This window comes from Lissotriton helveticus, chromosome 1_1 (assembly GCF_964261635.1).
Source record: "Lissotriton helveticus chromosome 1_1, aLisHel1.1, whole genome shotgun sequence".
In the NCBI taxonomy this organism is placed as follows: Eukaryota; Metazoa; Chordata; class Amphibia; order Caudata; family Salamandridae; genus Lissotriton; species Lissotriton helveticus.
The window spans coordinates 2,002,242,326-2,002,257,436 of NC_136057.1; the positions used below are offsets into that span (position 1 = coordinate 2,002,242,326).

The 15,111-nt window shown below is 47.2% G+C and overlaps 1 protein-coding gene across 1 annotated transcript in view; it reads right to left on the reverse strand.

The window, feature by feature from the left end:
* The window catches only part of DPH5 (diphthamide biosynthesis 5), a 375,297-nt gene that overhangs the window by 233,324 nt on the left and 126,862 nt on the right, over positions 1-15,111 (reverse strand). Inside the window, exon 3 of the mRNA XM_078644604.1 lies at positions 7,630-7,738. Within this exon, the coding sequence (XP_078500730.1) occupies positions 7,630-7,738 (109 nt within the window). The remainder of the gene's footprint in view (positions 1-7,629; positions 7,739-15,111) is intronic.

Genomic DNA, 15,111 nt, shown 5'->3' on the forward strand with positions numbered 1-15,111 from the left:
CATCAAACTCAATTCCCAGCTCACCCTTCACTCCCAGGTTAGTTCTGTGGTGTCCTCTTCCTTTCTTTCACTGCGCACTATACGCAAGGTGTCCCGTTTTTATTTCTTTTGACGCTCTGAAACTGATTACCCTGGCAATGGTCATCTCCCGCCTGGATTACGGCAACTCCCTATATGCTAGTATACCTGCATATAGTCTAAGGCGGTTGCAGCAGATTCAGAACCAGGCGGCGCCCTTGGTGTTTAAATTGCCAAAGTTTCACCATGTCACCCCCCTCCTCAAATCTCTGCATTGGCTCCCAGTCCGTGAGCGTGTCCAGTTCAAGCTCGCTTCCATCACCTTCCAAGCTCGACTGAGCACGGCACCGGTTTTTATCTCATCTGAGATCATCCCCTACGTTCCTACCAGGGAACTACGTTCATCCACCAAATCCCTTCTCACAGTCCCGCGGTTCCGGAGGAAGAAAATGGGGAGGATCGAAATTTGCGACCCTTGCTCCACTTTTTTGGAACTCCCTGCCTCCAGAACTCAGAGCCTCGACTCTTTATCCGCAATTCAGGAAACAGCTTAAAGCTCATTTGTTCACCAAAGTTTTTAATTAGTCCTTCTGTAGTTCTAATTCCCTTAGCTTAGTTTTTACCATTCCTGCCCTGTTATCTGCTAGTTGCAGCGCCATGAAACAAGCTGGTGAACGTGCGCTTAATAAATAATTTTAAATTCAAATTAAATTCAAATTCAAATTTTGGGTCTGGTGTGCGCCAATATGTCTCTAATGCTCCTCCCCCTTCTGTGTGAGAACATTGGTTTTGGAAGCTGCAGACCCCCACTGTTCAGAATCCTCCAATGTTTATTTACGATCTTGGTGACCTGGTTTGAACTCATATTGTAGGTTGTGACACATATAGGTCTTTTTTCTTCCTCTTTGGGTATTTTTTCTTCAAGGAGTCTCTCCCTGCAATTGTACCCACATCGCCATCTGCCCACCAGCTGAAACGGAGTACATGTACCGCAACCGCAAGTCCTACCACTCCCTCAACATCCAGATGGTGTGCAATGCTAAGACATACATCACGGACATAGTGGCACAGTACCCGGGGAGCACACATGACTCCTTCATATTCCGGCACAGCGGCCTCCACACACGACTGGCCAGGGGAGACTTTGGTGAAGGACACCTACTTGGTAAGTACACTTGGCCCACAATGTTACACTGTGATGAAGTAGCTGCGCTGCAAGGCACTCACCCTCTGCTCCTCTCATGCAGGTGACAGTGGCTACGCCCTCCGTGAATACCTCCTCACCCCATACCTCAACCCTGCTACACCACAGCAACGGCGTTACAATGTAGCACACATACGCACAAGGACTTGCATTGAGAGGACATTTGGGCTACTAAAGAGCAGATTCCGCATACTGCACAAGACTGGTGGGGCCATGTACTACAGTCCTGATGTGTGCTGCCGCATTGTGGCTGTGTGTGCAATACTACACAACATTGCTACCAAGCGCCGGATACCTGTAGAGATCTCTGGCAGTGAGTCGGAAGGGGACGACCGGCCACCTGCACATGTGCGTCAAGCACGCGGGGAGAATCCAGCTGAAGGACACAGACGCCGCAACCACATCACAATGAACAGTTTCTAGTGCACCCACTCCCCTCACCCCACAATTCACAAATGCATGCCAATGGAAATAATGACAGGAGGCCGATGTACAATGCTAGAATAAATATTATTGTTGAAGGCACAATAATAATGACTTTTTGCAATTCTTAACATGTGAGCAGTATTGTGCCATACTCCTCTAAATCATACACAGGACATGCTTCTATCATCAGCATGTCCCTGCCAATGGACAGTAAAGTCAAGTGCACCTCCGGCGCGCGGCACCCAATCGCCTTTCAGGCTCATCCTCTGGGACGGCACGTGAACCCGCAGTGGGCCTGCTGCTGCGGCGTAGCACACCAACCTGTGAGGCAGACAGGATGCTGACACTGGAGGTCCCCTCACTAGTGTCGTCCCCACCACCATTGGCTGGGCCGGTTGGATGAAGTGCCAGTACGGCACTGGTGACCTGCTCCAAGACTCGCGCCACATCCTCGCAGCATTGCACTAGCTGCAGCTGCATAGCTAGGCACCGACGTGAGAGCTGGAAGGTGGCATTACCAATGACTTAGTTCGAGCGCGTGTAGGCAGATAGCCGCGTAAGTAGCTGGCGGTGGCGGCGGCGGGCGGTGTTGCGCTGCGAGATGAGGGCCGCAGTGTTCGCCTCCATAGCAGTTGTCATCCGCTCTATCCTGTCCGACACATTTGCGACATTGCGGCCAATGTTGTGGAGCTGGAGTTGCATTGCCCCTTGGCGTCGTGCCTGCAGTTGATGGATGCTCAGCATCCGGTGCACTATGCTCTGCCCTGGCACGCGCACAGCCATCCCCCTCCTGCCGCTGCGTGCTGTGCTCTGCTGGCGAACCCTGCCATGCCTGCTGTGCTGCCTGGCCACAGTGGGTGTGCACACTGTCTCCGCACTAGCAGCACCAGATGTTGAGGGTCCCGCTGGTGGTGGTTTTGCGGTTGACAATGGTGCAGCGCCTGATGGTGCTGGCGCAGATGGTGCTGGTCTGGCAGCAGGGATTGGAGCAGCGCCTGATGGTGATGGCGCAGATGGTGCTGGTCTGGCAGCAGGGATCGGTGCAGCGCCTGATGGTGCAGGATGTGTGGCTGTTGGCACCTCCTCTGCATCCTCTGGTGCCTCGTCTATGTGCAGCCTGTCGCTGTCGCTGCTGTTGTTGTCAGCGCCACCTGTGAGGGGAAGTGGACCTAGATTAATTGCATGTATCTGTCACACGTGCAGTTGCTACATGCATGCTGGCTGACATTCCCTGACTGGCTGTGGCATTGCGTACTTTGGGACATGTCTGGCTGCATTGGGGTTTTTGTACATTGTGGGCAGACTACATGTCCCACAATGCTTTTGGGCATGACCTAATGTGCATGGATTGCATGACTTGGGTTGATTATGGGAGGCTATAGGGTCATGGCCATTGTCAGGGGACAGGGTCGCAGTCGCATGCCACTTACCTTGGCTGTCTTGGGTGGGTCGGGATGAGTCCAGAGTGATGACCCCTATACACGCCTCTGGCTCAAGTGTGTCCTCCACACGGTCCTCCAAGGGGGTGTTGGGAGGGACTGTAGGATCTCCACCAGCAGTAGCCAGGGTCTCGCCCAGCCTCTCTGCCACCCTCTCCTTGGCACGACCTCGGAGGTCGTACCACCTCTTTTTTAGCTCCTCCAGCGACCTGTGTGTCACGCCCACAGCGTTGACTTTTGCGCCGATCCCCAGCCACAGTCGGCGTTTCTCCGCTTCAGGCACCCTCCTGGAGTCCTTTCCAAATAATTTTGGGTAGTTTTCTACCACTCCCTCTATCAGGTGCTCCAACTCCTGCTCACTAAATTTGAGCTTCCGCTTGCGCCCGGTGTCACTATGCTCTGGTGCTGCATCCTCTGCCATTGCTGCAGTCACAAAAGTGAGGATTTCAAAGTTTGGAGGTGTTCAGGAAGGAGCTCTGTGAGATGCAGCCTCGAGATCTGCCTCACTGTTCTGTATGGGGGTGGGAACTGCCTGCTTCCTGGTTGTGATGTCATCACTGTGCTCGAAATGCGACTTCCCGTTTTAGCGATCTCGCTATTAGCGAGATCGCATTTAGCGAACTCGCTAATAGCGATATCGCAATTCCTACACGGATTTTGACAGAAATAGCGATTTTCCAGCGATTTTTTTAATTCGCTAACGCTTTTTGCGGCCGCGTGCGAATCTCTTTATTTTCTCGCAGATTTTGATGAATGCCGGTCTGCGAATTCTAAATTGTGATTCGCTGTCAATCGCAATTTAGAATTCGCAGAATTCGGTTTTCATGAATCAGGCCGATAGTCTTCACCTTATAACGAAAATAAATAAAATTAACCACTTTTTCACATTGATAGAATCCTTTTGGTTATCTACATGTTAATTATGTACCTCTCCTCTTTACTATCAAAGTTTTTAGAGCAGTTTCACTGTTCTGATTTTTCACACCACCACTGAACCTAACAATGTAGATAGGCACATAGCAGGCTACGTACTTTCATTGTACAAACGAGGGGCGGCAACACTATACCACAAGTATGTATGAGGGGCAGGACGTTTAGCCAACGCTGCGCATACAGAGGAGGAGGTGCCTCCAGCAAACACACCGCTCTGTCATTCAAAACCCCACCAGAAGACGTAGACTTCAGTATGGAGGGAAAGGAGGTCCCATTAGGTACGATTGAAGGACTGAACCCTTAACAAAGTAAATGAGGCCCTTGGGGGAGGATGCTTGATTAATTGATGTTTTGGATAATTTGTCACCAGTCCTTTCTGCCCATCCAATTTCTTTGCAGTGTGTGACTACAGGGTCTGTTCTCCTCCAGTATTCACTATGGGACCTTTGATAGCCCCCTGAGAGGTACATCTTTCCCTCACTTTACCTTAAGTGCCTTTAAATGTGTGTGCAATTCACTTGCGTTATGAATGAGTTATATTCAAGATATCACATCAGTCCTTTGCACATGATTAACTATTTATTTGCCATATTATGATTCACATGACAAAGCCTTTTCAGCGTTCACAGCACTCCTGAATGGTGATACAGTATCCTGGTTTTTAGATCAATGAACTTAGAAACTACAACTGTGTTTCTCTACTATACTTTGTAGTTTAATGCTTCATTTGTTTTTGATTTTGTTTCTCCCAGATTTACAGGGAAGGGGAAAATTAAACCTGAATTGTACGTAAATCTGTGATTTGTATGAGCGAATGCTGTTTATGATTCATTTTATCTTAAAGGGATCTGTAGTAGGGTCCTGAAGAAAGCCACCAGACCTGATCTGTGCAGTAGTGGCTAAAACATGTTGAACTTTTAAGTGTATGCAGGGGACCCCTTACTCAACCCCGTTAAGCAACCCTTTTGTTTTTAACCTTACCCTAGCACCCAAAACAGAGACGGTTTAAGGCATAGGCAAAGTGGGCACTTGCCCAGGGCCCCAGCCTTTTAGGGGGGGGCTGAATGAGACAGCTGTGTTTTGCTGAGGGTTTTGTCCTTATGACCTTGAATAATTCCTCAAAAAACTTTTTAAATTACTCTCTTTTAATTTATTTTCGATGTGGGTTATGCGTGGGAATCTATAACTGACATTTTGCAGAGAAACGTTGCGTTTTATGTTTCATACAACATCCATAAAAAAGTTTCTTTTAGCGCAAAAAGGGACTTTACATAGGAGACATGGGTGCGTGGAGTCACGGAGATTATTTGCAATCATATTGGTGAGCTGCTGCTGTTTTACAATATTGAAAACACGTAATTCTCCCTGGATATTAGATGGAAACACATTTAGAATGTGGGCCAATGTTCCTGTGCACAGTCAGTGACCTGGCCAAAAGGGGCATGAAAGAGCTGAAATTGGATCATAAATTCAAAGCTGTTCCAAACAGGTGCCCCCAAAATATGTTGGGCCCCAAAATCCTGGCTTGGCAGTTCGGGCTGGACTGTTCCCATGAGGCACAGGGTCAAGACTGATTTGCATATAGCTAGGTCTGACCTGAGGTGGAGAAGTAAGCTAAAGAATGATGATGGTGTCAAACGTTTCAGCGCTCCGTCCATCATCTACTTGTGTTTGCTTCATTCGCCCTAAATTGGCAGGGTATGCCCACACGTGGGTCCCTTGCTCACTTTGCCACTGGATTTAAGCTAAACTGGGTGATGAGGGGTGTTACCCCGAAACCGGTCCCAGGATGCTTGTTTCCGGTTCAAGGAAGACCTGGTTTGGCAGTTTGAGCTAGACTGTTCCCTTTGGCACAGGGTCAAGACAGATTTGCATATAGCTTGGTATGAACTGAGGTGGCGAAGAGAGCTAAAGAATGATGATGGATTCAACCCAGATCTGTGACTAGGGATGAGTGTCTGAAAAGTTCCAGCGCTCCGTCCATCATCTCCCTGTGTTTGCTTTGGGAGCCCCTGATAGAGCCAGCTGTGTTCTGCTGAGGGTTTTGTCCTTATGACCTTGAATAATTCTTCAAAAAAATTGTTTTAAATACTCTCTTCTTTTAATTTATTTTCAATGTGGGTTCCGTGTGGGAATCTATAACTGACATTTTGCAGAGAAATGTTGTGTTTATGTTTCATACAACATCCATAAAACAAGTTTATTTTGGCGCAAAACAGGAATTCACATAAATCGACATGTGGGTGGGGTCACAGAGATTATTTGCAATCATAGGTCACAGAGATTGTTTGCAATCCTATTAGTGAGCTGCTGCTGTTTTACAATATTGAAAACACACGTTATTCTCCCTAAATATTAGATGGAAACACATTTAGAATTTGTGCCAATGTTCCTGTGCACAGTCACTGACCTGGCCAAAGGGGGCACGAAAGAGCTGAAATTGGAATCATAAATTGAAAGCTGTTCCAAACAGGGGCCCCCAAACTATGTTTGCCCAGGGCCCCCAAAATCATTAAGATACCGGACCCACAAGCTCAATAAAGAATCTTTTTGGGATACTTGAGGTCCTTTTAATCTTTCCACAGATCCCCCAAAACCATCTAGAAGACCTTTATCTTTTTGTGAGATTGAGCCCACTCAGACCCCCAAGGTAACCTGGGTGTGAACTCGAGGATGAAGCATGCCACTAGAGTATTCAAGTGGATGAGAGTCCTTTTAAAATCAATAAAAGATTCCCAGATCGGAAGAGGTATTTTCCTGGTTCCATTCTTGTTTAGTTTGTAATCAACCAGCCCACCAGAGCACTCTTGTGTAATGTACTGTTGGATTGCTCCTGGGTACAAAACTCGGTGCATCATGTTCCACAAGTATTACACTGCAAAAACACCAGATGTAGGCTGCAAGTACACCCTGGTACAGAGAATGGTGACTTAAGGTCTTGTGGAGACCTCAGACTTCTTTTAAGTGTTAGGCATGTGTGACACCTTGTGTATTTGACTTGTGTCTTGAAAGACTATCTCGCCCTACTGGTATTATCTCAAAATGCTTTCCACCCACCAGTGGGCTCACTGCAAAGTACTTACTCTTGTGTTCAAAGCTATTTGTAGCTATTTGTAGTGCATAAAGCCACACTTCTCCACGTTTATGACAAGCAGTCACACTAGACCCAATAGCTGAATGTCACCACTCCTCCAGCGAACATTTCCAACTGACTCAATATGATCCAGCTCTTGAGTTGCTAGGTCAACTACTCCAGAACTCCTGTGACAGCCACTTCAGATCTACACAGTCTCTGGATCACTTCAACCAGGCCCTGGAAGCTTGCTTTATTAAGCTGGAAACCCCAGGCATTTGTTGTAGTCTCCACAATCCCACATCCTTCCTCATGACCGCCCCTGACATCTTCGAAAATGGGTAACCTTCATAGGTTTCTAGTATTTTAAGTTGTATTTACATTGTTTAGCAGCATATAACGAGATGTTGCGATGCCTGAATCCCATTCCTCAAACTCGTGCACCCTACAACATGAGTGCCCATCCAATACAATCCATATTGGCCCTCGTGTACCGATGAACTACTATGCACAGCACTACACATGTAAGGAGTTACCTGCAGGCCGCAGCATCCCACTGCATTCAAGATGGAGGCGTTGTGAATAACTCGGTACGGGATCCCAGCCTTCACTGCGCGCAGCACAAGATCGCTGTGAGTTGTCGCCCTGTGATCAAAGGAAGAATAAAGGGGCATCCTGAATACAACAGCTTCACTTGGGAAACAATTCAACATTTACAGGTCGCAAATACGTTACAAGAATTACTCGTCTGTCAACTTTTACACATTTTCTTCACACGTGGTTATCAAATGCAGGATGTTTACGTTCACGCTCTCTAAGTCTGGATCATACCAAGTTGAGTCAGGGAAGTCACATTGTGCTTTAGAACTGCAGGCAGGAAAGCCTCTCTGTGCGTTTGTTATCGGCCCAAGCCCACGTTTCACCATCGCTGCTCTTATCGCACAGTTGAAATTACCACACCGTGTTTGGCTTCCGACCCCTCAAGTTGCTTTGGCAGCTGCTTGGAAGGAAAAGTGGCCATTGTTCGGCGCCCACACCTGCAAACACATCTGTGGTGTAGCAATCCTGGTTATACTGAGAGAAGGCAACACGGGCAGGTCTCCGGCGTTCCATTAATGGCCTCTTCCTTCCACTCATTGGAAACTGTACAGTGTGTCACAGTACAAACAAAAGCGGCCAGAGCTGGAACTTTCTAGAGAACAAAACAGCATCCCTATGTACTAGGCTTCCAGTGACTAGAAATGCTTAAACATCCATGAAACTATGGAAGCAGAGATACTATAGGCACCATGTACATGTCCCTAAGGTCTTTAGGAAATCAGCCAATGAAAGGGAGTAAAAACAGGCGGGAGATGGGGGAGAAACAACCTTTCGCAGCTGGTTTCACACATTTATCAGGCAGGGCTGTTTCCTGTCTGCTCCCAAACACAATGTTCTAAAATTAAAAGTACAGCAAAACATGGCCTTTCCATTCGAATGTTTTCTTTTGGGATGCCTTCGCTTGTTATGCATGACCTGTTTTAATGTCAGGAAGAATGCTGCCACTAAATCACCATAATGCTGGTTTCGAGGCACAGGATGGAAGTCCATCAATGATGCAATTTCACAAAATATCATGACAAAAACACATGCAAATCAACAAAGATTAAAAGTAGATTATGCCATTTTATGATTCACTTATAAATTGCTTGAATGACCCACAAAGCCATACACTGCAACACCCCGAGATAACTTGCACAAAAATTGGAACTATCGGGTGGTTGTATTGCTTCTATAGGCACCCTACTGCTGAAGCCAGCGAAATTTGATTAAAAAAACACGTAACCGAGCATTCTCAGGCATAGCCCCAAAAGTTTGGAACGTTACAACCCCTGAAATCAGACTGATTCCCTCAATTGCGTCATTCAAAAAAGAAGTTAAAGTGACACAGATGAACACATTTCTGCCATAGAATCCACAATCTCCTCTCTTGTATACTATGTGTTTTAGTCCTGCATTCATGCTTATCCCTTGAGTCTTTAATTTGTATGTCTTGGACTCTGTGTTGGTCTTACTTGAGTGTATCATAACGTGTTTTGTCCTTGATAATTATGTTGTTCTTAATACTCCCAACTAATTAAACACTGCAAAGCGCTCTGATACCCGCAAAGGTCATTTTCACTCTATATAAAATGTTATTAATACATTAATATATAAATTAATAAAATGTGAACGGACCTGCAACATGATAAAAAACAAGTTAAATTTGCAGGAGGCATTTATAAGAAATAAAAAGATGTCAATGCAAAATGTCAAATGGGCCACGCGAAAACGTAAAAGGGAAAACAGCAGGGAAACGAGGAGTGACAGTCCAACTATGCTTCCATTCAATCAAAGAAAGAAAAGATAAAAAAATCTCATAAAACAGCAACATTGTTAAGCGCTGAAAAAGAATGGGTGTGGTGTCCTTAAAGCTTTAGATTGTAATGTGGTGGAAGTGCGTTTTGCCCGGGAGAATCACTATACCATGCATGTCATTGGACTAAACTATGTCCCCATCGTCAATTATAAGTGTGGAATCCTGAAATGTGAGGCTGGTTTGAACTTTTTTGCCAGAGCTGAATTTAGTTTCCAGTCCAGCCCTAGACACCAACAATTTAGTAAGTGTCAGCAAAGGTACCACTACCATGTCACAACACCACGTTTCACCACCAAATTTTCACCAACCAGATTAATTGAATCTTTCGACTTCTAGTCTGATTTTATCCCCAAAAGGCACCACTGGGCTATACCAAGACAGGCTGTTCACTACGCAAAGGTGAAATAAAAGATTCACATCAAAGGCGCAACTGAAACAACTGGATTACCACACGTGAAACAATGGTTTGATAATGGAAAGTCTAGAACTGAAAAAGCTGCTTCCTAATGTTATATGGTTACCCTATTTACTGTGGTATTTATAATGCACATATTACTGTAGTATTGCAGTTGTGGTGCTGGTGCCCTGTCATTTTGTCGTAGTGTATCTATAATGATACAGTTATACAACTCCTGTTTGCATATGTTTTTACTTTAGGGCAAAGCCAATGGATGGAGTTTGAATGACTACGGACGTCAGGTGGGAGGAAGGTGAAGGACCAAAGATGGGAAGATGGTGAAGCAAAAAGAGGGCAGCAAGAGATCACAGATGAAATTAGAGCAAAGGGGCACACTTGGCAGGTGAGCGGAGGATATAGAAGCACAGACAGAAGGTGGGAAGAGGATGAAGAGGTATATGTGGAAGGAGGGTGAAGCAGCACAGTATTAACTCTGGGGCTTTGCCAACTATTAGGGCCACCAATCACCAATATCATTCTGTAAATATGGGCTGTTTTTAGGTGTATTGGCCCAAAGTAATAGTTTCACCAGTGCCAGGTTCACCAGAGGGTAGAGAAAGCAGGAGCTATGACTTGGATGACCACCAGAAATCTACTGTGCCCGCCCCAGCCCAACTCAATTTAGAAAGCACGCTTTTATCCTTCTGTCAACAGCACATTAATCACCATCAGAGCTGAACAGGCTCCTCCTGCCACTGTGGAGTATGTGAATAGGTAAGCAGGTTCATTCTACCCCTTACTGTTGCCTAGGTCCTTTGTGCTGCGGCTGGTGGCAGCAAAGTCTGTTGAGTGGCCTGTCTTCCTGCTCTGTGCCACATCATCTACTTTGTGACATCCATCCCCCAAAACCACCACACAACCAAGACACCAAAGCAGGGAAGTGCTTCAGCACTTGCACATGCAGTGCAAGTAGGGTAGTGATCATGAAATGTCATAAAAATTACCTGTCTTGTATTGGCCACTTGCATTGTCTCAGGGCATTTCTGTGGACGCCAGAACTGTTCCCATGCTGAAAACATACTAGTCTGAAGAGGAAAGGGTCAACCCAGGAGTATGGCACGGACCACCACTCAGTGTGCAAGCTCTTAGCATAAATGCCACTCAGGCCCTGTTTGCTGCAGGGGGCACTGGTCCAATGCTGGTGTTTTTTTTAGTTCAAAGAACTTTATTGGGTTTTATACAAAGAAATAGGAAATAATCGACAAAAGGGATATTAAACCAGATATATGGTAAAATTGACCAGAACAGTGTATATTCACTTAGACAAAGACTATTTAGCATAGTGCAAAAAAGAAAAAAACAAAGCAGGCAAACATGAGTAAGGGGGGGGACGTGGCCCGGATGCAAATGGAGTGAAACGTGAGAGCTCGGGTCTCCGCTCCACCGTTCCCGCTAATGCTGTTGTGTCCCATTGTCGGGTCAACTGTTTGGAGCAGGGGTGCCTGAACTACCGCTGTGCTCTTGTGGGGACCCCCGGAGCGTAGGAAGGGGGCTCTGTAGCACCTGGAGCCGCGGATTCCGGAGCGGCCTCCGCAGCGACATTCGTGGCCGCAATTTTGTTTTGGCGGACTCAGCTTGCCGCCGCAGCAAAGCTGAGCCACCTGGCCCCTAGTTTCAGGTCCTGGCAAGCTGCGGAGCACCTTGGGGCTGTGCCCGATACCAGGTCTGCCAAGTATCACGCAAAGGACGTGACTCTAACACATTTCAGTGTGGTGTTCCGCAACACCGCACTGAAATGCTTTGTCACGCAATTTAATGGCACTGTCTTTCTGCTGTACCAACCGCGCCCAAGTGGCAACGCCAGACTGCTACTAGCGCGCGCCGACCTCTGTGACTCTCAGAGTGCTAGAGTTAATTATGATCTTGTGTACTACTGCTGCTGCTACAATGCATCTTAAAAATGTATTGCTGACATTCCCACCAGCGGCGCGATCGCGAACAATGGCGCGGCTGAGTCACTCACTACAGCCCTGACGTCACCCAGCCGAATGGCAGGCCTTTGTCCATTCAGACACTGTAACTCGCGGCGGGCGGGGCCTGCCCTCAGCAGTGGTTGCCTACTGGTGCCGCCGGGGAGGGGGAGGGATGTGACCTCACATCCTGGATGTAGGAAGTGAGGTTGGGATTGGTAGGAACTTAAGCGGGAACTCGACCGGAGAATGGATTGCCGCGCGTCGGGGGCAGACCGAGTAACTGTCTTGTCCTCGTCCCGGCGCATGAACTCACTCAGTGTGTGTGGACGGTGCTGCGCATATTTACTGGCGTTGGACGCGGGCAGCATCACTCAGCAGCATGGCGCCTGAGTGGCCTCGGCCGCTGTGGAGTCACCGTCACCCCGGAATGCAAATGCCAGGGTAGGAGCCAAGGGGCCCTGTCGGCATACGCTGGCTACAACATGGCATCATGATCTAATTATTGGTCCGCCGGCCCAGCAACACACATGCCCAACTAGTGCATGTGTCTGATTGTCAATTTCCTGCCTCAGCGTCTGGTGTAGTGTGCACCTGCATGATGCCTACGTTAAAGGAAAGCAGTCCAGTGTAATGAATGCCAGAACACACTGCAGTACTGAGCCCCAGTAAGGATAAAAACTGCTTCAGCCTATCTACTATCATGCCAGCACCAACAACATTCAGCTAAATTATCACAGGAAACTGCATTAGAAAACCGACACCAGTACAGTAAGCTTTTTAATATCTTGACAAATACAAAAGGTATTTTACCCATATTTGCACATACTTTAAACCGTGCATATGATATAAAACATTATACAATGTGTTCCCAAGCTGCCCTAAGAACACCTGACTGATAATGTAAACAAAGACAGAAAGTGTATTTCAAAAATGAATACGGACAATTTCATATAAAGTTCCCTTAAAAATTAAGTCAAGGCCTTAGCAAACTGTTAAAGGAATGGTGGCTGGTATTTTTTCTGCATAAAGTGGCAATCCTAAGTGAGTACCTATTGAGGCCGCATTTAGAGGCCACCACTCTCTGCAGCACTGAACCCCTGACAGATGACAGTACGATCATCTTAGAAAGGGGCAATAGGTGAGTGAACTTCCTTTTCAGGTATTTTATAGTCGTTTCAATATCTTTTTGAAACTTCTCATTACTTGAAAGTGTGTAATTTCGGATCTCTATTTCAATGCACTTCATTGCTTGATTTGACTTGTGGAAGTGTCACTGTATGTGTTACACATGTTGTCAAATGTTGACACTGAATGTCACTCATATGTACAGTGAAATCGTGAAAATGTGACACATAAGAAGTCAGAAAACCTACCAGCTTATGTGCTTGAGACCGAGAGACAGTATAATCGCTTAGCTGCACTTGCTATGCTATAAAATTTGCTTTTTAGGATACTGTGTGGTCATAGGATACTGTGTGGTCATGAATGATCAGATTAATAATATCTTCTGAGCAGCTGCAGTTTATGCCCTCTGTTACTGAGAACTGCAGTCACCCTTTCATTTCTGGTGCTTTGCAGCAGTTTTCAGATCTTCTCAGTTTCTTGTTGCTCAAATGGGTGTAATTTCTGATATTTAAATGTTTACCTCGTCTTCTTTCTGTGATTTTGCTTTTGAGAAAGTGTCACTCATAATCGTTGAAATGTCACTCACAATTACACTGGAAGTATGAAAATGTCACACATAGCAATCTGAAACCTTGGCAGCTATGCGATACCGGAGGCAGAATGACCGCGAGGAACATCGAGAGTCGCACAGTGACGCTGCCGAAGCCCCGGTAAGAGTGTCCAGTGCCCTGGTGGCCCAGCCCTGGTGGGTTGGCTGACTTCGGAGGAGAAGCTGTGAGGCCCCAGAGAAAGGGAACAAACTTCAGGATCACTAAGCAGCAGCTGGGATCCTACCTGCGCTGGCAGATCGTGGGGGTTGTCGGCCCCGTTGTGATTCCTTGAGCTGCATGCAGTCTTGACTCCCCTGCCCGCCCGAAGGCTGTTGCCGAACCGGAGAGGCGCGGGACTCGGGCCGACTGGGAGCCCCGAGGATGGTTAAATGTTCTTCACAACATGTCGGATGTCAAGAACCCTGGGGGAAGTTCCTGGGCCCCTTTGCCTCTGGTCCTACAAGGTGAACTGTGGTGGGGGTAAGACCCCATGCTTGTATTGTGGCTCGCCCTGTTAGTGTGGCTCTGAAGTTTTAACCTGTGTCTTATGGACCTCACTCTCCCTGCTAAAGAGCAAGGCACTGGCGCTTGGGGGGGGGGGGGGGGAGGGGGGCGGGCTGTTGGAGCTTCTTTAACTTGGCTCATAGGGGACCACTACAGACACAACAGCAGTTGCCATATCTCTCTCCCTCACTGCTCCTTCACTCCGCCCTTGGGCCCTGGATATTTTATATTGCTAGGCGTGTGATCCACCCAGAATGCCTGATCATGCCTCCTAAAAATAAAGCGCAAAAAGATGTTGAGTCCACTGCGGCTCGGGACAATCCAGTCACCTCTCTCTGGTCTAAAACTAATGCCCAGACTCAGGAGGATTCCACTGCCTCAACCTAGCCATCGGGGAAGTCTAACTCGGAAGGGCCGGTTACCCAGGCATTCATGGCATCCCTCCTGCAGGAAATCAAAGAAGAGATTGGCTCTCTCAGACAGGATTTTAAAGCAGGCCTGCAGGATATTCATCGCAAGGTCACGGAAATTGGTGGTAGGGTAGACGAACTGGAGCACACCATGGACACCAGAGCGGAGGATCACGAAAACCTGTGGAAGCGCATGTTGGAATTAGAAGAGCAGAATATCACCTTACAGCTGAAGCAGGAGGATTTTTAAAATCGCAGCTGAAGAAATAACCTGCATATCAGGGGGGTTCCATTGGGGGTGGAGAGTATGGATATCCTGGCATACACGGCAGAACTCTCACAAGCCATCCGAGAGAATGAAGAGGCCTCACCGCCTATGTTAGACAGAGCTCACCGGGTCTTTGGCCCGTGCAATCGGCCTGACTTCGTTCCAGATATTCTTAACAGGGTCCACTACTACGCCGACAAGGAGGCCATATTGAAAAAGGTGCAAGGGATTCAATCAGTCTCGTATAATGGCCTCTCGATTCAGATCTTCCATGACTTGGCGCCAGCCACACTAAGACGAAGGAAGGACTTTAAGCCTGTCACAGATAGGCTGAGGGAACTCAACAAGTACCA